Source organism: Barbus barbus, assembly GCF_936440315.1.
Source record: "Barbus barbus genome assembly, chromosome: 29".
NCBI classification, from domain to species: Eukaryota; Metazoa; Chordata; class Actinopteri; order Cypriniformes; family Cyprinidae; genus Barbus; species Barbus barbus.
In genome coordinates this window covers 17,898,085-17,922,516 of record NC_136757.1, presented here as the reverse complement: position 1 = coordinate 17,922,516, position 24,432 = coordinate 17,898,085, and the positions used below count along the sequence as shown (strand labels likewise).

The following is a 24,432-nucleotide window of genomic DNA, read 5'->3' as shown; positions in this document are numbered from 1 at the left end:
GGACGCGCAATCATCCAAAGGCCCAGGAGACAGCAGTGCGGTTTGTAGGTGGGTGTTTGCACTAGTGTGCAGATCAGTGGTTCTTGGATTGTTGCAGTGCCACCAAGCAAACAATTAGGGGAAGAAATATGTTAAGAAAAAGCTCTGACATTTATATGAATTGTGAGACCCAAGTCTCGATTGTATAGCTGTCACCCTCCAGACTCGCTGTTTATTCTATAGCAATGACACGGGCGTCCCTGGTTGGTCCGCGCGCGTTCTGCGTGACCTGGGTCTCCTCCAGCGCTTCTCTCCCTCTCTCTCTCTCCAACTCCTCAATCCGTTTACTTACTCTTACAACTGCATTAAAGCAAGCTTTTTGGAGGATCTGAAAATGGATCGGTATCGCACACCGTGTAGACGGTCGAGAAAAGGCAGCTCAAACGTGGAAAGAGAAGTCTGCAGGTAGTTTCGTGATTTTGACTGGACAAAGTTAGTTTTTAGCCCCGATCATCTGTTTGAAAGAGTCACTTTTCCTGCTTTAACGTTTCCCGGCGCAGATGTTTACATCCGGTTACGGCAGCAAGCGATTTGTTTTTGTTTTAGTAAAAAGATTAGTGCAGTTACAACAACCATCATGATATTTATTATACTTTGAACTAGTTTGAAAATACCGTTGCAAGATTTTGTTTCTTCTAAAGTCCTACAGTTTCCGTGTAGTCAATAACAACATGAACTAATGCTCGAGGGTTCAAAACTACTCTTTCCTCCCCTTTTTTCTTTTTTTTTACTTAAATGTTGGAAGTTTTCAAAAACTTATGGAAGACGTGCTGCAGTTGTCAACAATGTATGTAATTAGCATGTTGTGTTTTTCAGGCAGTTCATCAATGGATCTTGTAGCTATGGTCCAAGCTGTAACTATCTACACGAGTTTCCTGCAGTACCGTCGTTTCAAGTTCAGTGTAGGTACTTCCAGAAAGGTGGCTGCTGGTTTGGTGACCGTTGCAGGTAAGGAGCCAGCTGGTCTCTTTTTGAACATCATATGTTTATAGAAAAGCAGTTTATGAGTTATGTCTCGCAGGTATCTCCACGTTCCTCGAGCGGGTGAAGGTTCTTCAGGGAGCAGCAGACGCGGTTCAGCACCTGCGGTGTTCCCCTCAGCACTGGAGGGACGTTCTCTGGCTGACCGCCGAGGATCTGAGCCCTCTCTTCCACCTCAAGGAGCCTACAGCCTGAATCGAAGGGGTTCAGAGCCTCTGGTCACAAGTATGAGCGTGCTGCAGCAGAACTTTGAGCACTTGACTACAGGCATTGCAGAGGAGGAAGAGTTTGGGGTTGTGGAGGATGGACCTCCCCAGCAAGGTATTACTGCTTATTCAGGCTTTTCTTTGAAACTGCACATCACATTTTCCTCTTATGAATTGAATTGTTGTCCTCTTTAGATGCAGTGAGACCGCTACAACAAATCGGTGCTATAGACTCCAGTTCTTCAGATAACTACAGCTCTGCAGCTTTTGTACCTGGCGCAGCACCTGCCAGAGTCCAAAAAGTAACCGTATCTGAAGCCGAAACACAGGTCACAAAACTACACATTTCTGTAGCTTCTAGATGAAGCTATATGGGTTTCATCAGCCTGGGTTTAATGAAGTGTTATTGGATCATAGGTGACCGGTTCACCAGAGAGACCAGATCAGGGTGGCGCTGCAGTATCGACGGAGCAGCAGCATTCAAGGGCCTTTGACCAAAGCAAAGATGTGGCCTGTGGCATCTGCATGGACAAAATTTCTGAGAAATCTACCTCTCAAGAACGGCGTTATGGCATCCTACCCAACTGCAATCATGCTTTCTGCATCAGCTGCATTGTTACATGGCGGAAAACAAAGGACTTCCAGGAGGATGTCATTAAGTGAATGTCCTTTTTTATTTTATTTTTTCTTCTCCCTTGTGTGTATGCATGTGTATGTATGTATATTAATTGGATTTTTTTTTTTTAATAATAGGGGCTGTCCACAGTGCAGAGTGAAATCCTCCTTTTACATTCCCAGCAAGCACTGGGTCTGTGACGGGGAGGAAAAAGCATCATTGATAGCCGCTTTCAAAGAAAGAAGCAGGTTAGAATTGTTCCCATTCGTGCAGTCAAATCTTTTGTAATAGTTTATTTGATCCTTTAAACTAACTCTGGAATTTTGTTTATTCTAGTAAGTTAAAGTGCACTTTCTTCATGCGTCACGGATGCTGCCCCTTTAAGTCGGAGTGTATCTACAGCCATGACATGCCCCCTAATCACATACACCGTCGCAGGCGCTCGGCACCCAGGGTAACGTTTAATTTTAATTATATTTTTGTTAACTAGTTTTGGTTACTTTTTAAATAAGTGGGGAAATGCACTATGCTGTATTGCAGTGCTTGGCTTGCTGTATTGTACATCAGTTAGTCATTTTAATCGGAATTCCTTTTTTCTTTCTTTTTTTCTCCTCAGGATACAGCTGAGATGTTGGAGGATTTGGGCATCGAAGGCATCCAACTTTGGAGCTACATTTTTGCCCTAACTCTTTTGGATGAAGATGACGATGACCTTCTGGATTTTCTTGATGACTAAGGACCTTCTGGTCATGTATATGTTGGCTTATATTGGCCTGAGTGAGCTTTGCTTATCTCCTGCACTGAAATCTAATCGTCTCTTTTTAGGGTTGGCTTTACTTTAGCTAGCCCTAAATGTTTGGCTAATTCTTTAGCCGTGTAGTTTTTTTTTTTTTTTTTTTTTTTTTTTTTTTTTTAAAGTGCGAGTCTCTTTCCTTTTAGTTTAAGGGAGTGGGTGGGAGGAAAAAAAGTTTGAATGCTCAAATTGAGTGTCTCTTCAGGTTGAGTTGGTGAGAAACCAGGGCAAAAAGTTGATGTTAACTGAATGCATGATCACTCATTTCGGCTTGCTTTTCACTTGTTGATCGTTTACTTCCATCTGTGCCGATTCCTGGTGGTTGCACCTTTTTGTCTGATACCTTTATATGAAATCAGATTTTAATTGTGTACGTTGTGTAGTTTCTAATATTGCCGGTATTTGCAAAACACTAACTGTGCAACCTGTCAGCAGGCTTTTGTATTGTTCTCCTCAGCAGTGTTAACAGGTTATACCAGGACTTGATGTCACATTTTATTACTTTTTTTAGTACATGTTTATATTCAAAGAAAAGTGAAAATAAAAAAAAGTTCCACTGTTTGCCTTGCTTGATCCTCTCAGTCTCTTTAATTATGTGAGCTGCCAGTAAGATGTTTTGTGGGGGGGGGCACTTCGGAGTTTATTTACTTATTACAAATTTTCAAATTTAAGATAACACTACAGCAAAATTGGTTCAGAATGTCGTCAGGGGGCTTCTCGGTTGTAATTCCGCTCCAAATCTGCAGGGGTCCTCCGTGAATAGGCGTTTGTTTATAGCCACATATAGAACTGATTCGAAACTTGCTACACACAACTTCCTACAGCTTTAAGCGGTGTTATGAGCGGTCATTGTTTTTGATATATTTTGCTACGACTATCTGAGGTCCAGTGATGGATCTGAAAGCTCTGCTGCAGCGTTTTGACGGACGGTCCCGGTTGCTGGTTCATTCGCTGCATTCAGGAGCAGCTGGGGCGAGCAATGCGCAGACAGTTTTCAATAAACAGCGCAGATCTGATCCAGAGTTCACGCTCGCTCCGTTTTTAGAAACTTTGTGCCAACAAGAAGCATGTGTGCACGAGGACGCTCTCGCTCTGTAAGTAGACCGGCAAAGACTATCCTAATTCTGTTGAGAATGATGTCACTTGGCAAACAGTGATAATTATGAAGTTTAATTTCTTCAATAGTTATGTTCAATAGTTTTCTTTTTGGACTTTAAGAAACTGTCTAGTGATGTAATAAAATCTGTATTTTTAGAGGTTTAGTATAAAAAAGCTTTAACTCGACTGTTGTTCAGTTTTCATACGTGTCAATTTATTTTTTGTAAATGTATTTATATAAATATATATTTCTTTGCACTAATCAACAAAACAGTTGGTCATGCAATCTTTTTTTAAAGAGTAAAGTGAAAAATAACACCATTTTGAATTCAGAAGTAATTTTGAGTCCTCTTTCATTGTTCCTTTCCTTTCAAGAGTTCCTTCCATTGTTATATAATACACTAAAATCGTTTGTATGAGTAATTCTTTTTGTTTTACAGTAAGCCTTTGGTGTGCCTGTTTTCTGAAGGCTTTAAGCGAAATCTGCTGTGTTTTCTACATTTGATTCACCCTGGACTGCCCAAAGACCATGTTCTCCACCTGCTTCAGTGTCTGACTCAGGATGATGTGGAAAATCAGTGGACTTGTGCCTTAATCAAGCAGCTCCAAAGAGATATTGAGGGCACTAGGAAAGGGACCCTCCTCACCTCAGACAGTACAGGGAGATTAAAGAGTCTCTGTGAGAGATTCAGGAAGGCTAATGCAAAGGGTAAATGGGCTTATTGTTTTGAGGATCTTGAAGCAGAGGATAAAGAGACCAACATGCCAGTTTTATCTCAGAAAAAGAGGAAAAGTGACAACATGGATCATAATGGAGATGCCCAAGATGATCACCACAGTAAAAGAGTAAAGATGGATTTCTGTCTAAGTGAAGAAGAGAGGTTGACTGAAGAGGAGGAACCTAAAAGGAGAACGTCACAGCTGGAACAGAGTGCTGCTTCTGTATCACAGGCTCGCTCTGATGTGTTGGGGTCTTCAAAAAATCTGCCAGACCATCTGAAGGTAAAGTGAAATTCACTTCAGTTAAACTGATTTTTCATGCTCACAAATAGCGTAGTTTCCCTAATTTGACCATTAAAAGTTCACAAACAGTTTCACAGATAGGGGATTCTCTTCATGTATAAACCTCAGAAAAATGACTGTTCTTCAGAATAAATGCATTTCTAACATTTTAACATTCCCTTTTTAGGCTTCTTTTCATGTGATCAAAGAATTACTAGACACAGAGTCATCAGTAAGAAATCTTTGTTTAATTATGCAAATGTAATTGCTTTTATCTTTTCATTTGTATAATTTTTACATATTTTTTCCTTCACAGTGGGATGAGAGCTCCGTGTCTGCTCTGAAAGTATTTCATGAATGTGACCCCAATGAGGTTTGTGGGTTTGCCTTGAAAATTAATTGCTTTTTTACATTTACATGTAGTAATTTAGCAGACGCTTTTATCCTTTTTTTTTTTTGGATTCATTATTCCAGAAATGTTTCCATTAGTATGGATTTGTTGTATCTGATCACAGGTGGAGGTATTGTGTTCGATGCTGTGTTTGTCTGAAGCATCTGAACAGAGTTTACCTCAGTTCTGTAGCTGCCTGTTGGAACTGTCGCCAGACCTCAGTCACAGCACTGCTTCTGCTGTGATCACACACCTTCTGCTGCCAAAAGTTAGTATGTTCACAAACATCACATTTGTCACAGGTTACCTTCTTAAAAAGATTTTAATCATACTATTGAATCAGAACTCATGGGGGGGGGGGGCGTGTTTATGTTATTAAATTAAATATATTTTTGTTTGTGTGTGTGTGTGTGTGTGTGTGGGGGGGGGGGGGGGGGGGGGTCAATTGCATACATATATTAAAGTTTAAATGTTTGGGATTGGTAAGATATATTTTTCTTTTTTTTAAATAAATAAAATTACTTTTTATTCAGCATTAAATGCATCAAAAGTGACCATAAGAAAAACTTGAATGTTCTATTAATAAAAAAAAAATCTTGAAAAAAATGTATCATGGTTTTCACAAAAATATAAATCAGCACAACTGTTTTAAACATTTATAATAATAGAAAATGTTTCTTGAGCTCCAAATCAGCATATTAGAATGATTTCTGAAAGATCATGTGACACTATAGACTGGAGTAATGGCTGCTGAATGTCATCAAAGGAATATATCGTATATAAAATGTTACCATCTTTATTTATTTATATATATGTGTGTATATATATATATATATATATATATGAATGAGCCTTAGTGAGCTTAATAGTCTTTTGGAAAAACACAGAAAATCATACCAACCTGAAACTTTTGAACTGTAGTTCTTATAGGTGTTTGGTTCCTTTTTTATTTTTTAATTTGTAAGTGTTATGCTGTAAATACAGTTTTAGGGGGTGGTGTTGTTTTATATAAGTGTAATCGCACTTATAAATATGCATTTCTCTGCCTTAGATTGTGTCCCTTGCAGAACCTGCCTCTCGCTGTTTGGTAACAGCAGTAATGTCTCTTTGCACTCGTTACCCCAGGCCAACCTGCCAGGCTCTGATAGAGCCAGTTTTACGGAAGGGTCAAACTGGTATGAGGTTTTTTTTTATTTTTTATTTTTTCACCTGGATTAGTTAACAAGATTATATTTACCATTTTTATTAATTATATACTTAATTTCAGTAAATACTAATTCTATTTTTCTTTAGGAAGCGCCCAGGCAGAGGTACTCTGTAGACTGGTAGTGGACTGCCTTGAGCCACATCACAGGCTTCATGTATTTCGGTCAGTATGAAGATCACAATTCAGCTTTCAGAAAGAAATAGGTATTGGTCACTTCTGGAATATATTACGCTTGAGTAATCGGTTTAGCTGATCACAGAAATTTACTTCTAAATCTTAGAAAAATACTTGGAGTGTCCTGGGATGAGGGAGTGTTATCAGTCATCCATGCATTGCTGGATTCAAAGGTACTTCAGAAAGCGGTTTTGAATCTTTAAGGGTCTTTTAGTCCCATGTTAATTGTTTATGTTGTTATGCTCACAGCTTGAGCTGAGTGAGGAGGATTTCTCTCTCTTCACCGATCAGCTTTACAGCCAGTCTCCACTTTTCAGCAAATCTATGAAGTTTGCCAAGATGTTGCTGAGCATCTTGACCAAGTATCAGTCACATGTGAGTATAACTGTAATGACTGGAAATAACTCATTTAGAAAGTAAAAAAAAGTCAACAACCTTCAACCACAATATTAATTATAATTGTATGGTCCTCACAGCATCTGGACAACTATGAAAACTATTTATGCTCCATATGCAAATTTCAGAGGCATAGAAAATACTAACAAATAAACATCACATAAATAAATATTTAGATATTAAAGTGTTTTTTTTTTTTTTTTTTTTTAAGCTAGCATAAAACTGCTGATTAATAAGAGTTGTTTTTTTTTTCAGGTGAATCCTGCATGCCACCACACACTTTCTAGTTGCCTGTCTTTCAATGAAACCTTCCTAAAGAAATCATTGCAGGCTGCATTAAAACGGCTTTCTCTTTGAATCATATTATGCCCATTTTAAATGGCACTTAACTAGATGAGTTTCAGTCATTCTGATTGTAAAAAGTTGTGAATATATTTTGTAAATGTAATAAAAATGTCACTGTATTGTATAGTTGAATTGACTTTAAAAAGTATTGAATTGGATAACTCTTCATATGAGTATTTATTTGTATTATTTATTAACCGTAATCGTTTCAATTAAACTATCTGTATTCATATTTAAATGGTATGACCTGGACACATTTGAATGCTTTACAATGAATTATTTTTATTGATTATAAATATATATAATTTAATGTTACTGTGCATGAACGCGCACACTTATTTGACACATTTAAAAAAAAAAAAAAAAAGTTTGTGGAATGTAAAGTTCTCTGCTGGCTGGTTACATATTTCTGTGAGCACAACAATCATGGCGGCTCCGGAAGTCCTTTTTTCACACTCAGACGCATATATTCGACGCAACTTCCTGTCGTGCTTCCTTTTCCAAGCTCCGTGTGAAAGGAGAGGCATCACGGCAAAATGAGGCACGTGAGAAATGTTTATATATGAAGCATTTAATCCTTTATAACGTTTTATTTCACTACTTAATAGCTATATAAGCAAATATATCATCAAGCAATGTCAGTCGGAGACCTTGAGGTTTGTTTTTCTTGACAAACTCGAGCAGCTCTTGAGAGCCACCCCGCAGCGCACCGGATCATCTGGAATGCAATCTGGTTTAATCTGACACATATTTAATTTCATCTGAAACTTTAATTATTCTGACGGTTGTTATTCATATCTATCTTAAGTAATATAGATATATTGAGGTTTGGGGAACTGAGTTTAGAGGCATATTAGTGATGCATTCACCGGTCAGTCTTCGTGACATATCTGCACTTGGAAAAAACTAGTCATGGAATTAATTATGTATTTTTTTTTAACAGCAAGGTCTCAAGAGACACTTTGTACGAGGCTGTTCGGGAGGTCCAGGCTGGTGCCCGTCTTAAGAAGAGAAAGTAAGAGTGGTCATAGTGTTATCATTAGCTGACAGCATAAGTTTGTGTAGCAGGCCATATGAACTTTCATAGTATCAGGGGTTTTTAACAAAACTCATATCTGTACTTTAAAAAAAGTACAGATATTTCTGTACTTTAGTAGTTCAATTGTGTAGAGATTGATACTGGTGTCTCTCTACTATGTACTGCTGTGTAATGAATTCGTACTAGTGAAGCTTAACATACACTTACAGCTCTTGTAATAGTTACAAGTAACTATGTAGTAGTTTCTAAAGAGTTATTAGTACTACTGAACTGAATAGGGACCAGCAAGGTTTTTTTTCTTCGATTTAGTAGTCACTGCTAATTTCTAGTCAACACAAACTAGTTGTTTCTTGCTAGTAATTAAATAGCTATTCGTTAAATTAATCACTGATTAACTGTTTGCCGTAAAGATTAAGCCTATGCTTAAGTATCAGATGTATTTTTGGTAACAGCACCAAGTGTTTACCCTCATTATGTAGCAGCTATTTGTATACAACATTTATTTTGACTTTTATATTTAAGGTTTCTTGAGACTGTGGAGCTGCAGATCAGCTTGAAGAACTACGATCCCCAGAAGGACAAGCGTTTCTCAGGCACTGTCAGGTTCGGCCCTTTACTGTATCGCCCAGCCTTCTGTCTGCCTGCCCTTTTCTCTGCCTGAATAAATATCTGGATATCTTGACATGAGGTAGTTATTCGGTCGATTAAATTGCTTGAGCAGGCAGGTTAAGGGCAGGCAGTGTAGAACAGCCTCGGGTAGTCTGTCTAAACCATCCATTCTCTGGCTTGGTGAAGCAGGCGGACCCCTACCCTGGGTCTTAAAACATGAGGGGAGGCTATAGGTGACGGTGTTCATGCTTTCATACCTAAGCCGAACATTTTATTATATGCCTGTGCTATCGACACCTGATTCCAGCTGAGGTGGTATGGGTAAGACTCTTCCGTTCTGCCTCACGTGGGTCAAAAGGGGTCTGACGTGCTTCTGTTTGTCAGTCAATCTTTTCCATTGGCCCTTGCAGGCTGAAGACCACCCCACGTCCCAAGTTCTCCGTGTGCATCCTTGGTGACCAGCAGCATTGTGATGAAGCTAAGGCCGCTGAGCTTCCACACATGGACATCGAGGCTCTTAAAAAGCTCAACAAGAACAAGAAACTGGTCAAGAAGCTGGGTGAGTTTCCTTTTGAGAACATAAGCAATAAGACATGTTAAGTGCTATAGTTTGTTGTGGATTGAGTCTACGTGTTGATGCATCTTGTTGGTTCTCTTTTTAGCAAAAAAGTACGATGCTTTCCTGGCTTCTGAGTCTCTGATCAAGCAGATTCCACGTATCCTGGGACCTGGTCTCAACAAGGCAGGAAAGTTCCCCTCTCTGCTCACCCATAACGAGAACCTGGGCACCAAGGTGGATGAAGTGAAATCCACCATCAAATTCCAAATGAAGAAGGTGTGTTTTTATTCAAGTGCTTTGGACATTAAAGTGATATAGTATAGACCAGGGTTCCTCATCTTTCACTGGGGAGCCAATCTGCTACAGAGTTTAACTCCAACCCTGATCAAACTCGCCTACTTGTGATTTTCTAATGCTCTTGAAGACTCTGATTGGCATGTTCAGGTTTGATTAGGGTTAGAGCTAAACTCTGCAGGAGCGGGCCAGATTTGAGGATGCCAGGTATAGACATTTATACTTTTACAAAAGACTTATATTTTAAAGAGATGCTGAATCTATTTTTTTTTTTTTTTTTTTTTTTGCTCATGAATTCTGACAATCTATGTCTTTATACAAAAATATGTAAATGAGTAACGGCTGCTGTAAATTCAGCTGTCACCACAGGAATACATTATTTTAAAATTTAAGTATAAAATGCTTTGTTTTACTTTGTGGTATTTTAATATAATATATTCCAATATTACTGTTTACTGTTTTTGTTCAAATAAATGCAGCCTTGTTGAGCATAAGAGACTTTTCAAACACAAAAATCTTATCAACCCTATATTTTTTTTTAACTGGAGTTTGTATTAAGTTGATAATGGTTATATTTGTCTTGTTCAGGTTCTGTGTCTGGCTGTGGCTGTTGGTCACGTCAGGATGACTGAGGAAGAGCTGGTCTACAACATCCACCTGGCTGTGAACTTCCTGGTGTCTCTGCTGAAGAAGAACTGGCAGAACGTCAGAGCGCTCTACATCAAGAGCACCATGGGAAAGCCACAGCGCCTCTATTAGAGACTGTTCCTCAATTTTCTACAATAAATGTGGAGTTGATCCAAATCTCATCTGTTTTGTCTTTCCTAATGTCCTTTCAAATAAATGCTAAATATGTTCATTTGATTGGTTTCTCTGTAGAAAATGCACTAATTAATTGGAAGTTTTTCAAAACTTTGCATCACATTTATAGATCACAAAGAAGCAGTATAATGCCATTTAGTTCTTAGAAAAAGCTTTGTGAAACCGCTTCACATGCATAAATTAAGAATTTTATGTTAAATTGACTCCATTAAAGGCATTTTTGTGCAAGATGACTCACCTTCATGGTGTTTTGTAGTATGCACACCAAGCTAAATATATTTTACAATTGTTTTTCGTAGCATTAATTTTTTTCGCTCAGTTCTGGGATTGTCACTAGTGTGTGACAGCCATGACTCTAAAACAGCGTCATTAGTCTGCCAGTTTTCTTCACTCTATCTCTTAATGGGATTAAGAGTCTGTTAGGAGCAGGAATAGAGGTGGAGAGCAAGAAATCACAGCAAATGTCATGGTAAGCAAGCGCAAGTTTCTTTATTTGATTGTACTTTGTGGATGTTAAACTGAGAGGAAGCGGTAAATCTGAATATTAGAAATACAACGATTAATGAGGTTGGATTGAATTTAAATGTAAGTAGAGGGCTTTTGTTAATAGACGATAAGAATATGTTGGCAGAATTCATATGTGTGTAGAAAACGTGTTTTTAATGTTTAAAACGTAAAATATTAAACATTTAATGTTGCTGGGGAAATAAGAATACACATTACATATTTTTAGAGCAATATCTCAGTCGTTAATTATTTGCAACTTGAAATTATCAAGATGAATGAAATATTAATATTTTCAACATTTTCATTAGCTTTATTTTTGATAGTAATCTAATCCAAACAGTACTATATATTTATAATATTATGTACTACAAATTACAATATATTTCATGTAAACAATAATAACCTCTGATTAGGCCTGTAAAGACCAGCAAGTTCTGACCAACAACCAGAAAGAGAACAGTGAGAATGACTCTGAGGAAGGTAATGCAAAAAAACATATATATATACATATATATATTTACTCACCATACATTCATGCCATACACTACAGGGTATATTAAAGAAGTTTAAGTTACTTTTTTTTTCTCTTCTGAAGGGTCTAGACACGAGGACCAAACTGCCTTAGAAGAGTCATCTGTTATGGTGAGGCTGGGTCCAAACAGGTGATTTATTCAGATATAAACAAAAGCTAGCTTTTACTACAGCTAGCTTTATATCAGCCATGTATTTGGTTATCCAGATATTTGATTTTTGGTTTGTGGACATAAATTCCTATAATATCTGTTATTTCACGCCATCTGTATTGTTGGTTATTTCACATTCATTCATAGTGTTGACATGACAGAGGAGGAATTGGAGGTCAGTCCTGTTTGAGATAGATAGATAGATAGATAGATAGATAGATAGATAAATGGACATTGTGAAGTGATGGTTTTGAAGAATATCCACTCTCTTTAAAGTCTGGCATGCCTTCATAATTCTGTTCTGTGTAGATTGTATTTTTATCTAAATGTTTTAATGGTATTTTTCATTTTAATATTAAATTTATATTTTTTAAAATTATTATTTAATTTAGCTTTACATTACCTTACAAACCCCCTGCACAGGTTGCTTTCTCTCGTCTGTCTCTGGCCTTTCGCTGTGACCAGTACACACTGTGTCAGAGGCTGGAGACAGAGGAACACGCTCGAGACAATGCAGAGGACAACCTCAAACTGGAAGTGGAAAGAGGCATGGAAGTGCTTGAGGTATGACTACAGTCTGAGAATAGCTTTTGTGAATAATTGCTCTTTTAGATTTAGCTTATGCCAATTATAGAATTGTATTTTTGCCACTAGACACTCAAGGAAATGTGTTTAGATATCAAACGTGCTGGGCTTCTCCAGCGTCTTGAGTTGTGTCTTAACATTATCGGGGGCACCATCGGACGAATCTCCAACACTGCAGAGGTTCTTGGGGCTGTGCATCAGGTATCGGTGCATACTAGATTTTACTCTGGTAGCAAAGTCAGATCCCATTAGATTGGTGGTTCAATCAATGGGCTTTTAATATGTTCAATCCTGTTCTGTGTCTGTGTAGGAGGCCAAAGTGAGCCGTGCAGTGGAACTGATGGTGGCTCATGTGGAAAACCTGAAGTGCCGTCATGAGAGGAACAGCATTGAACTGGAGGAGATGAAGAAACAGATGGAGAAAAGCAGCAGAGAGCGACATGTCTGTGAGCAGTGGGGTAGGAAAACACCTATTCAGTTCTTTCACAATGTTAAAGTAACAATTCATCCACTAGCATTTTGAAATAATGTATCTGTGTCACTGCAGAGGAAACCGACGCTATTGAAAAGCTGGAAAAAGACTCACAGAAGGTATTGACTCTGTACTTCGGCTTTATCTTGAAAAATGTGATTTTGTTGTTTGTTTTCTTAATTTATGTAGATATATAAACAATTTATAGCTCAGATGTGTTATATGATTTGTTAAGAGTATCATCAGTCTCTTTCTTTTGCCTCAGCCTCAGTTACGGCGTAGAATCAGTGCAAACATCATTGCAAAGCAAATCCAGGTTGGTGCACAATGAGTCTCAGCCATTCAATTACATTTAACTACACTAAACATCTAATCTTAATTTAGTTTACATGCACTTGTCATTTTCTTTTCTTTTTCATTTGAAGAAGCAAAAAATAAAGGAGTCAGAAGCTATATTATCTTCAGTGACCAATGAGATTTGTGAAGAGATCAAATCAAGAACAAAGAAACCAGACCACACAGATGACTGCCAAATGAGCAGAGGGTAATTTTGATACATTTGTATATTTATAGTTGCGATGTAACAGAAGTAGTGAGAGATCTTTTCTTCTGTATAGACAGCTTCAGGGATGATGTATTTTTTGTAGGCCAAAACCCAGAAACAAGTTAGCATTTTAGCACTTTAGGTTCTATTCTCCTGAAGTCATTGATTGAAGTACATTTTTTTACTGGTTTTGGGTAAAAGCTTAAAATAAGGTCAGTGGTTAAGACCAGTTCAAGTTATTTTCACGTTGCATTCTATGACCTTATCCCCCGGTTTCACAGACAAGGCTTAAGCCTAGTCCTAGACTAAAATCTAACTCTGAGCTGTTTCAACTGAAATAAACTTGCAGTGACTGATCTTAAAACATATCAGTGCCTTTGTTTTGTCTCGAGATGCACACCAGTAATGTTTTTTCTAAGGCATGTTAATAAAAATTACTTTGATGTCCTAATTGAACTATGGCCTAATCCTGGCTTAGTCTAAGCCCTGTTTGTGAAACCGGGCCTAAATGGTTTATTTAAAGCTTTTACTTATTTTGAAAAAGGCAGGTGCTAACAGCTGGTTAAATGGGACTGCATGGGACTGTTGTCGGGATGTTAAATGCCATCATATCGCACTGGTAAACTCATCTAATCACTAGTCCACTTTCACAGCTTCATTCTGTTTAAAGTCACACTCTTGGAAACGATTTGTTGGAAACTTTTTCCTTCGTCAAAGCAGAGACCAGGAGACTTTGGGATAAGTTACTCTTTATTGAGAACTCGCTGTAGTCGCTGTAGTCATCCAAGTCTGACTCAAACAGTATGCATTGTAGTTTATATACATTTCGAGGGGGAGGGATACAGAGGTGGAGACAATCTAAACAAAGCATGCAAATACAGTACAGGAATCGGTCCATTACCAGAATTTCCCTAGCCCTGACATCATCAGCATAACAGTGTGATTCAAATGCATAGGTGCTAATCCAATCAGCCTGACAGTATCACCCAAATGGTCAGGAAGTGCCTAAAGACAAAAGGTTAATGTCTCAGACACCTGGGCTGCCTGACTTCATCTTAGAATGTCATCATCTTTACCTCAAAATGTAAAACACACTGTTTCAGTTTATATATAGTTATATAAATAGTTATACTATTACATTGGAACCTAGATTTATCATTTTATAAATTTGTAATCCAACAGATTGTAACTCAAACTTTCAGAGTAAATAAAGACTGAAAGGGTTGTTGACAGCTTAGTGAATGTGATACCATGTGATCATGTAGGTCATTTATAGCCTACATTTAGCTTTTTACTTCTGCCAGTTGTATTTACTTCAAAATAAATAAAAGTTATGTTAATTTCTGAATATTATAATGATGAACAGAATGTGTAAGGATCTTAAACTTTTTTCAACAACAATCCTTATTTTCTGCAATAATCCAAATGACAATGGAAAAATCCCATTGGGTTTTTGTCCAGGGAACCAGTGTGATGCTTATTTCCAGGTTGGCCTGCAAAAATACATCATCACTAGTGATGCACATCTGAGGAAACAGATTATTGAGAAAAATAAAATGTGCTGGAGACTTAATTAAAGTATTCTTTTTTTTTTTAAACCAGTGATATACACAGATAAACCATTCACTATGAAATCCTTTATAAAATATATACAGTGAATTTTTATCAACATGAAATCAAATTTTAAACTATTGACTGACTTTATACACATTTCTAATGGATAAAATCAAGTCCTGCCATTTTGTCGTTTCATACCCTTTTTTACTTGGGAATACATAACATTTTGGAATAAAATGGGTGGTGAATGATGTTTTATGCAGACTTACTACAGCATAAGTGTGATCGATAACCTCATCCAAGTCTCACATTTCTTTAGGCAAGTAGTACCTCAAGATGACAGTCCCTCACAAACTGCCACAGTGGATGCTCCTGAGGAGACATTCTCTGCCCAAATTCCTCCTAACCAGAATCTGAGACTTGAGCTGGACCCCACCTTTGTAAAAAAGTAGGTCACCTTAAACATAGGCATTATTTTTGAAAGTCATGGAAAAAAAATTCAGGAATAAAGGAACTTTAATGTATCATTGCAGACATAATCCACAAAGTTTGATTTAGTGCTCAGATTTATTCTGCTACAGTTATCCATTGGTATATTAACCATTTCATAATTTAGAAAATAACAGACACACAAGTTCACTGCCAGTGTTACCTTATCAAAGGCTGAGGAGGAAGGCGTCGCTGGAGTGCAGTCATGCCTGGCTGAAGAAATCCGAGCGCTACCTCAGAGACTGTGATAGATGTGGCATTAGCTTGTAAGTTACACTTAATATTAATTTGCACGCTGCTTTTTCACATAGTCTTTTATTTATTGAATTATTAATCCATACTGATCATTTGTATTGTTTGTGACTCCACCTGCAGACAGCGCCCTCTCATGCAGTGGATGTATCATTGCCGCTGGATAGTCCTTGTCATTTACCTTGCTGTTCTTTGCTCAGTCATTATATTAGCCATATTAGTGTGGTTGCTGCAAACCCCCGTTTTATGGATGTGAAAATTATAATAAATATTTACAGAAATGGAAATTTGATGAGTATGTTAAAAGTAGTGCTGTCAAACAATTAATCGCATCCAAAATAAAAGTTTTTGTTTACATAATGTGTACTGTTTACTTATGTATATATAAATACACACCCATACAGTATATATTTTGAAAGTAATTAGATGTATATACATTTATGTATTTATATATATTATTTATTTATTTATTTTCCTTTATATGTTTACTATTGAAATGTTGTTGTATGCATTTGTCAATTTTATTTCATTTCTGTATTTTCTTAAATGGGTGTGTATAGAGTATTTACAGAGTGTTAACTTTTAGTTTTAGTTACTTTTTCTTATTTGTAAGTCGCTTTGGATAAAAGCGTCTGCTAAATGACTAAAAGTAAAGTAAGTAAAAGTAATATATAAACAACATATTTCTTAAATGTATACATGCATGTGTTTGCATTTATATATACAAAATAAATATACACAGTACACACATATTATGTAAACAAAAACTTTTATTTTGGATGCAATTAATCGTTTGACAGCACTAGTTAAAAGCACTGTTGATAGCTCTTAGTTACTATTTGGTAGATGTTTTAACTTTGTTTTAGGGGAAACTGTTTCATGTATAGTTGGAAATAGTCTCAGAATAAAAGTCTTACACTAGCAGTCATGTCAATGTATACTCTACATCTGTTTTCTATAATGTCAATGTGAAATATCTGAAAATGTGACGAAATGCACAAGGCAATATTGACGATCTGTAATATTGTTTATTAAAGTGTATTATAAATAATATAAAATATATTTCATAATTAGTTAGTGTACAAACAGGAAGTAAAACATCTGCATCTGGTATTATTAAAACTCAAAGATGGATTATTCTTACAATGCATATTACAGTAGCAGAGCAACACATCACTAATTAAAAAAAAAATAATAGTTAGGAAAGGAAATATTATTTAACAAATAAAATATATATAATGGAAAAATAATATATTAATTCATATTGTGTTAAATTAAATAAAACCATGGGGGAACTAAAACATTACTTAATACATTAATTATGAAGACTCGTGTACCAGACACAAATATATAATAAATGATGTCATTTCCATGAGAGCATTCATTTGCAAAAGGTGGGCCACACTCTCCTGACATCAATAAAATCACAATTATATTATACATTCATCATAAACATCTGATGCCTTACAAGGAAGTCTTGGACTTATATGGCATATATGGAATTGAGGCGTACACTGGCTCAGCTCCAACTTGGTCAAAAAGTCGGTGAGAATAATCAGACTACATCAGTGAGTCCATTGGCTCAATAAAGAAAAATAAAGACATGTACAATGAGAGCACTTATTCTCTGTGTCATCTCTTCCAGGTTTCTTCTACCTGGTTACACCTGACTCACAATCTCGGAGTCTTCCTCTTCGTACCACTGCAGCGGCGTTCCATCCGAAGCCCTATGCAGAATCACCTTTTGAGAAACCTGGATAGAAACAAGTATGTTCATTATTTACCAAGAACGGATTACATTTACGAAACTGATACTGATAAACGCACCTATTGTTCACATCTTTACCTGTTTATGAGAGGGAATCTGGTGGTAGGGCGGTGGCTCTGGGCGCTTGATTCGAATCGATCCTTGCCGCTCAAGTGAGCGAGGTTTGGATATGACTATATTGTTTTTCTGGTGCCAGGTTTTAAGCTCCCCTGATACCACATCCCGAGGAAGCACACGGCTAGGGTGGTTGGGATATTCTCTTAGTGACGTTGTGCGGACCACCTTTGTGTATGGCGGGGGAGGCTTGAGCATTCGTTTGGGTGAGGTAACCTCGACTTGTTGGGGTTTATTAGTATGTACAGGATCAGATTGTGAATTCTGTCCGAGTTGCAGCCTCGCCATGTCTGCCTGAAGTGGTGTCCCATTGCAAATCTTCACTCGACTGGGGCCAGGTACGAGGTTAGGTGGGACTTTGTTGTTGTTTTTGAGTGTATTGTGGGTGTTGAGCTGGCTTGGTCCTTTATTTGGAGCAGTGCGATGGTAGCCGTATGGAGGCGGACAGGGTTTTGGTGCCTCGGTGGTTGTCTCTCGGCTGGAGGAACTGCTATATGAGGAAATGGAAAGCTCGGAGCTGCTGTCTTCAGAGCTGCACTGATATAAACGTTGAACTGAGTAGGCTAATGCGAAATCGGTCACTCGTCGACATGGCAGCTTTGTCCGGCCCCGTCCCAGGTCTGAGCTGGCCTTGGTCAATTCTGGTTTGCTTCTGGGAAGCCTATTTGAGAGGAGATGATAACAGATTAGTAAGGTAAGACATTTCCGCTGATGGAATAGAAATACAAATGTTGCTCATTAATAAATTGAAACTTATCAATCAAAAATATTTAAATGCTACTCTTTCACCAAATATTTTTGTATGTTCCACAGGTTTTAAAAAACAGTCTTATTATCATTTTAAACCATGTATTTGACAGATATTCAGACAATCCTGAAGTACCAATACTGTATATTAATTACCTTAAGGACTGTGAGAACTGTCGGCGCAGTGGCAGCTCTGGGGTGGAGGGGGCGCTGTTTGGCTGATTGTTTCGCACTGGCAGACTCTTAAACACAAACTGGGGTGCTGGAGGAAGTTCTGCCATTCTTGTGTCTGTTGGTGAGCCTGTTGGACTGCTGCTGACACAGAAGCACAACTGTTTTAAATATTGATAATAATGTTTCTGCACCAAATAAGCATACTGGGATGGTTTCTGATGGATCACTTAAGACTGGAGTAATGGCTGCTGAAAATTCAGCTTTGCCATCACAGGAATAAATTACATTTCAAATATTTAAAACAGAAAACAGACCTTCTAAATTGTAATAATATTTCACAATATTACTGTTTTTACTGTGAGTTAAATAAATGCAGCCTTGATGAGCACAAGACAATTCTTCCAAAAAAGGTAACACTTTACATAATGCATAATAAAAGTAGTTTTAATGCATTAATTATGCCTTGTTATGCAGTTTATCATCTCATGAATAATTGTAACCACAGTTAATACATTATAATGCTTATCAATTCATTGATACACTATGTTTTTTAAATTCGGTTGTAATTATTTATGACAAGATATAATGTATTACAACACGTTATAAATAATTATAATGCAATATATATTTAAACAACCCTTTATAATGCATTATACATAAAGGCTTAAGGTAAAGTGTTACCAAAAAAATCTTACCAACCCCAAACACTTGAACAGTAAGGTGTATGTTAACCAAATACTCTATCAAGTACCTTTAAAACAGCTCTGACAACACAAAGTAAAGGTTTGCTTATATTGCAATTAAATATCTACCATGGGACTCAATGCTAGAATATCCCATAGTACCTTGAGCGGCTGCTGCAGGCAGAGTGAGAAGGTTTTTGTTTCTGGTAGGGCTGGTCCAAGCTGGACTCCTTCCATGGAGAGTTCTGGATGGGTGAGGCATCATAGTCCAGACTGGAACTGGAGCTCGATTGCTTTGGGCCGTTATTGGGCAAGAGAGTCAGACACTGGAAACCGCTGTCTGTGGAAGACCCCAGAACGGCTGGAGAAAAGGGAGTAGAGTCTGAGTCTGTGGATAAAAGACATTTTTTTCTAAACATCAAATTTCCACATACGGTGGAGTGCGAACGTTTGAGTTTGAGAAAAAGGGTTGCTTACCATCATCCAAGGGAACAGCATCAGACAGTGAGCTGTCATCAGACATACAAAGATCTGGAATGGACCAACAAATATTTGTTCATTCAAATCATATCTATCCAATCAAATACAATCAATCGCTTTTATAATGCGTAAAATTTAGTTCATATGAGAATCTACTGGCTGACCTCTCTGACTGGAAGAATAGCAGGTCTGTGGAGAGACACAGCCGTGGTTGATGCGGTGTTTCAGTATCGCATCCTGCAGCTCTTTCAGCTTCTTCTCTTCACGTTTACACTGCTGCAGTCGGCTTTTCCTCACCGGTTTGCTGATGTGCTCCTCGAGGGAGAGCTTTCGGGCTGCCTCATAAATCTGCCGCTGCAGGGCGAGATCAGCCTCGAGCGCGTGCAGCTCAGACTCCTGGAGACAAACATTTCTGGGGGTAACCGCATGATTACAAGCTAAAAATGCTGAAATATGGATTAAACGCACCTCGTAAAAATCTTTTTCCATATAAGTGGAATGGTTTCACCACCATGAATAATAACTTTTAAAACTAGCCAGGTAGGCTCTAATAACAGTCAGTTGCATTAAAGGTATTAAAGTAATCTCTGTGTTGAAACTGTGGCCTATACCTCGCCATCTTGTGAAATGAAACCCTCATCCAGTTTGAAAGTGGCTCCGATACGTCGCCGGACCTGTGGAGGCTTCTCATCAGGCAGGAGAGGGTAATCGGAGGGCAGCTTTCCAGTCAGCTCCTGTTAAAACAAAGGACATTTTAATCTCAAAGAAAACAAACTTTGTGTTTGTCAGTCAGTACAAAACAAAAAAATCTTTGAGCGAGCAGATGCTCGTCTTTATATTGTCGAAGTGTCCACAAAGAGGTTTCTATGGTGTAATGATAAGGCCCTTAAATCTTCTCCCTGCTTGGCCAACAGTGAATGACAGACATGTGGACTAACATGCAAAGAAGCATCTGTTTTTTGGACATTGCTTTAGTGCCTCTATGGAAGGGCTGTATTGAGAAGCAGAAAAAGCCCAGCTTAATCAGAGCAATCTGATTTACGCTTATGGGCCAGCTGACTTTCCTACTGAAACGTTCCTATTCTTTTGAAACTCTGACACAGTGTGTGTGCAAAGTAATTTATGTTTGCATGTAATACAAACTACTTTTTAAAAGTTTGGGATCATTAAGATTTTATGGTTTTTAAGCAAGATAGCCATTTTCAATATTAAAAATAAGAAAAGTTTCTTGAGCAGCAAATCAGCATATTTGAATGATTTCTGAAGAATCATGAGACATTGAAGACTGGAGTAATGGCTGCTGAAAATTCAGCTTTGCATCACAGGATTACATGACAAAATATATTAAAATATAAAACTGTTATTTTAAATAGAAACAATATTTCATAATATTACTGTTTCATTGTAATTTTGAAATCACAAAAACAAACTTTCTATCAACCCCAAACTTTTAAATGTTAGTGTAATTGTTTAGCCTGATTAGAAGTAATTATGCTGCATTAGTTAATTAGGCCAGGCTTAAACTGCTCTAAACCAAGAAACCCCTTTTATTGTCCCAAAGTATTGGCAGTACTGGTTAGTTTAGTCTTTTCAAATGGAAATCAAGGGTTTTACTGTAGTGATCTTTAAAATGTTCTTTTTGTGGGGGTTCATGGCTCCCTTTTTTGGTTTATGGCTTAAAAATCTTTATTGAAGACGTTTATAAAATTTCTATAAAATGAATGGGAAATATCATATTGGCTGCCAGTTTTTCCAAGCAGATATTTGGTCACAATTCAAGAAATTTCCACAGACCCTCTAGCTATTTGTGATGGTTTGATTTACATGTAAATATAAGCCCCATGCTTAAAAAAATTATATATACATATATATGATACATGATGTCTGTGAATTTAGCAGAGATGGCAATACTCATGACACATTTTTTTTGTCACTCACAGCCTCGCTAATGCAGAGTTTCTTTAGCTCCAAGACACAAAGCTCCAGTCTGTCCTCAAGGGCCTGCTGCTTCAGTCTCATGGCACGTGTGTGAGTGCTCAGGTCCTTCACCGGAGACGTGGGACTGTCTGGGCCTGGATATCACAACAGATTTCATTAAATGAGAGCACACACATAATGTTTATTAACTGGTATACTGATAAAAATCTGCTTTTTGGGGCTACAGCACCAAATTTGGGTTACTGGTATATGCATTCTGCTCCCTCCTAAATATTATTTATCATTAAAAAAGCAAAACAAAAGCACTCACCGGAGTTCAAAATGATCCCGCTATCAGAGTCACTGATCTCCTCCTTACAATCCATGTTTTTTTTGTTACTCTGCAGTTTTCAACAATATCAGAGTTCAGTCTGCAGATGTGACCTGTTGATGGGGAAGAGAAAAGACTGAAATCCGTTGTTTGATTTCAGGCACTCTCCATTTACTACTGCTCTCCAGTTCAGCAACCACTAAGTAAATTTGTCTTCCAAATAGTGGCTTGTGGCTGTGCGATTATGTAAAACCGAACCTCTCGAGGAGAACCCTTCACAGGCACCTCAGCGTCTCCTCCACATCTGACAAAGCAACTGGTCTTTCGCCTCATCCACCCCTATTTCAGTATGTCTCAAAACACAATAGCCGCGCGCCCAGAGTTGACCGCACACATGTGGGGGTCTTATTCTTCCCATACAGCACCATAGCAACCTGGATCACTATTACCAAACAGGCGTGTGTGAATTGTGATGAAGTGTGTTTGGGGAAAAACTAGAAGTCAACAGATGGCAGAAGGGACTCCCCCCCTCCCAAAGACTGCACCTGTTCTCTCCAAGACCCCCTCTCTTTCTTTCAGTGCCCACTCGCCGCAGCTTTGAAGTGGAACAATGTGTCCGTGCTGATTCATCCTCAGGCGGGACATGCTGATAACTTAGATAACTATGTCAGGGATTCTCTTATTACCATGAAGAAAACTTACAGGCAAAGTTTTTCTAAAGGATTGTTAAAAATAATGTTTAGGGATCTCTGACTGTGACATCTCAGATTTCGCAAGCCTCAGCATGGAGAAAGTAAGATGAGTAGATACTGCTGTGACATTTACATAAAGTCTTGGTCTGTTATTGTAAAGGAACATGTTAATGCATTGGGCAGAGTTTGAATGACAAATTGGATCCTCTTACAGACGTAAAGGGAATCAATCAAGCAGGAAACTTTTCTGTTTAAAGGGGAAGTTTACCCAAAAATTAGAGTGGATAAATCATGGCAGAATTTAAATGAAAGTCAATGGGGTTCAAAACAACACTGGACCCTACTGACTTGCATTATATGGAAAACAAATCATGCAGAGACATTTTTTCAAATTCTTGTGTTCCACAGAAGAAAGTGGCCTAAAGTTTGGAACAACATGAGGATGAGTAAATTATGACTGAATTGTCATCATCTTGAGTTTCAGGATTAAAAAAGGTCCTTTCATATCCAGTAATGAGAGTTGAGGAAGATACTAGCTCAATTTATGACATTGGCAACATACATTTTTTGAAGTCCTACAAAAAAGTAAGAGGTTTAATTTCCTGAGAAAGTAAAGGCAAGTTACATCAACCATTATCTAACCTAGGCCTCATGTATAAAGACGTGCATAGAATGATCATAAATGTGAATGTGCAACGTTTTTTTTTTAAATGTTCCTATAACTGATTTATAAAACAATAATATAATATGCACAAAAAAAATAATAATTCCTAAATGTATCCCTCTTACATATAAACATTTATTTATTCATACATTCATTAATTCCAGGAAATACATAATCTAATTAATGAATTAAATTAAATCATGTAATACCCACAACACAGTTAAAATGACTAATGTGCACACATAATATTTATGCATATTGTGATTGTCTATTTATTTATCTTTACAATTTCATAATCAGTGTTGGACTATTTGAATTACTGGTATATATGGTGCAAAACGTTTGTATGGATTTTATGGAACAGTTTTGACATATTGGATGAAATCCATGGAATTTAGGATCAAATCCAATACGTGTGTTTTAGAAACAGGGCCCACGGCTCCTTGTTATATCTAATGAGCGCTGGTGTCAAGCACGCAAAAATCTAGGACAGACGCTGTATTTATATAAATGCTATTTTGGGGGAAATCTAGTTGCCCACCCACATCACTAGGGACAACAACCCTGCTAATGAGTCGGCGTGGATCCTTATCATCCCTCTTTCTGAGTTCTGAGGAAGAGAATTTGACAGGATGTGATTGTGGAGCTTCTAAAGGCGACGTCCTCATTCAGTTCTGTAACTCATGTGGATGGATGCAGCTCAGCACAATAGAAAGCAGCCTGCTCCATCAGACACTCCAACGACTGAAAAATACCAGCAAAGCCCTGCGTCAACAAGCCCGAGTGGCCAGTTTGCTGAGAGGACAGTATCTGCTGATACAACAAGACTTACAGAGGGCAAAAGAAAGGCTGATGAAACTGCAGGAGGAATTAGGTCATTGTGACAAACTGTGCTTTATTAAACAAAAAGTAACTCCCAGTTTTAGTTCACCTCAAAATTATAATTCTGCCAACATTGACTTACCCTCACGTCTCTGAAAACCTGTAGGACTTTCTGCCATGGAACACATACAAAGAAATATTGAAAACTGTGCTGGCTGCTCTTTTCCTTGCCATTTGAAATCAATTACTGAAAGAAGTGTGTTGAATTTTGGTCTTGTTTTCTCGCACAAAGATATTGTTTGACTTCAGAAGACTAACATGCCTTTTAATGCATGGAACTTGTAAAGACAAATGATAACACTTCTGTTTCCACTGCAGTA

General features: G+C 37.7%; 5 protein-coding genes across 5 annotated transcripts; 4 read left to right on the top strand and 1 right to left on the bottom strand.

Annotated features, from left to right (window-relative positions):
- The first annotated feature begins 300 nt into the window (after positions 1–300).
- On the top strand, positions 301–3,196 carry LOC306849038 (uncharacterized protein). Its single transcript, XM_079383890.1, has 8 exons — positions 301–444; positions 856–987; positions 1,061–1,341; positions 1,422–1,555; positions 1,644–1,885; positions 1,980–2,090; positions 2,179–2,296; positions 2,459–3,196. Exons 1-8 carry the CDS (start codon positions 374–376, stop codon positions 2,576–2,578), a joined length of 1,209 nt encoding a protein of 402 aa, XP_079240016.1. The 5' UTR covers positions 301–373; the 3' UTR covers positions 2,579–3,196.
- Positions 3,197–3,413: 217 nt separating this feature from the next.
- On the top strand, positions 3,414–7,598 carry fance (FA complementation group E). Its single transcript, XM_079383782.1, has 10 exons — positions 3,414–3,729; positions 4,174–4,735; positions 4,923–4,967; positions 5,052–5,108; positions 5,251–5,394; positions 6,178–6,301; positions 6,420–6,495; positions 6,614–6,680; positions 6,757–6,882; positions 7,159–7,598. Exons 1-10 carry the CDS (start codon positions 3,527–3,529, stop codon positions 7,258–7,260), a joined length of 1,506 nt encoding a protein of 501 aa, XP_079239908.1. The 5' UTR covers positions 3,414–3,526; the 3' UTR covers positions 7,261–7,598.
- Positions 7,599–7,706: 108 nt separating this feature from the next.
- On the top strand, positions 7,707–10,553 carry rpl10a (ribosomal protein L10a). The gene is made up of 6 exons (XM_079383776.1): positions 7,707–7,789; positions 8,192–8,263; positions 8,810–8,890; positions 9,307–9,455; positions 9,559–9,731; positions 10,338–10,553. Exons 1-6 carry the CDS (start codon positions 7,785–7,787, stop codon positions 10,506–10,508), a joined length of 651 nt encoding a protein of 216 aa, XP_079239902.1. The 5' UTR covers positions 7,707–7,784; the 3' UTR covers positions 10,509–10,553.
- Positions 10,554–10,965: 412 nt separating this feature from the next.
- On the top strand, positions 10,966–16,016 carry LOC306849203 (uncharacterized protein). Its single transcript, XM_079384071.1, has 13 exons — positions 10,966–11,040; positions 11,492–11,558; positions 11,674–11,740; positions 11,909–11,936; positions 12,185–12,325; positions 12,416–12,547; positions 12,657–12,804; positions 12,894–12,937; positions 13,084–13,134; positions 13,244–13,362; positions 15,239–15,367; positions 15,582–15,674; positions 15,784–16,016. The coding sequence occupies exons 1-13, from the start codon at positions 11,038–11,040 to the stop codon at positions 15,914–15,916; spliced, it is 1,155 nt and encodes a 384-aa protein (XP_079240197.1). The 5' UTR covers positions 10,966–11,037; the 3' UTR covers positions 15,917–16,016.
- A 1,304-nt stretch (positions 16,017–17,320) lies between these two features.
- Positions 17,321–21,929, bottom strand: LOC306849702 (innate immunity activator protein-like; the record flags this gene model as incomplete). The annotated part of the gene is made up of 9 exons (XM_079384946.1): positions 17,321–17,413; positions 17,507–18,203; positions 18,446–18,604; positions 19,309–19,534; positions 19,624–19,677; positions 19,791–20,022; positions 20,238–20,360; positions 21,565–21,698; positions 21,875–21,929. 9 exons carry the CDS (start codon positions 21,927–21,929, stop codon positions 17,321–17,323), a joined length of 1,773 nt encoding a protein of 590 aa, XP_079241072.1.
- Positions 21,930–24,432: the final 2,503 nt, after the last annotated feature.

Excerpts from the sequence above, each read along its gene's own strand:
- fance (XM_079383782.1), top strand. The coding sequence starts at position 3,527 with ATGGATCTGAAAGCTCTGCTGCAGCGTTTTGACGGACGGTCCCGGTTG. Across the intron at positions 3,730-4,173 it reads CACGAGGACGCTCTCGCTCT|TAAGCCTTTGGTGTGCCTGT; the intron begins GTAAGTAGACCG and ends TTTGTTTTACAG. Across the intron at positions 4,736-4,922 it reads ATCTGCCAGACCATCTGAAG|GCTTCTTTTCATGTGATCAA; the intron begins GTAAAGTGAAAT and ends TTCCCTTTTTAG.
- LOC306849038 (XM_079383890.1), top strand. The coding sequence starts at position 374 with ATGGATCGGTATCGCACACCGTGTAGACGGTCGAGAAAAGGCAGCTCA. Across the intron at positions 445-855 it reads GTGGAAAGAGAAGTCTGCAG|GCAGTTCATCAATGGATCTT; the intron begins GTAGTTTCGTGA and ends TGTGTTTTTCAG. Across the intron at positions 988-1,060 it reads TGGTTTGGTGACCGTTGCAG|GTATCTCCACGTTCCTCGAG; the intron begins GTAAGGAGCCAG and ends TATGTCTCGCAG.
- LOC306849203 (XM_079384071.1), top strand. Across the intron at positions 11,937-12,184 it reads TGACAGAGGAGGAATTGGAG|GTTGCTTTCTCTCGTCTGTC; the intron begins GTCAGTCCTGTT and ends CCCCCTGCACAG. Across the intron at positions 15,675-15,783 it reads GATAGATGTGGCATTAGCTT|ACAGCGCCCTCTCATGCAGT; the intron begins GTAAGTTACACT and ends CTCCACCTGCAG.
- rpl10a (XM_079383776.1), top strand. Across the intron at positions 8,264-8,809 it reads GCCCGTCTTAAGAAGAGAAA|GTTTCTTGAGACTGTGGAGC; the intron begins GTAAGAGTGGTC and ends TTTATATTTAAG. Across the intron at positions 9,456-9,558 it reads GAAACTGGTCAAGAAGCTGG|CAAAAAAGTACGATGCTTTC; the intron begins GTGAGTTTCCTT and ends TTCTCTTTTTAG.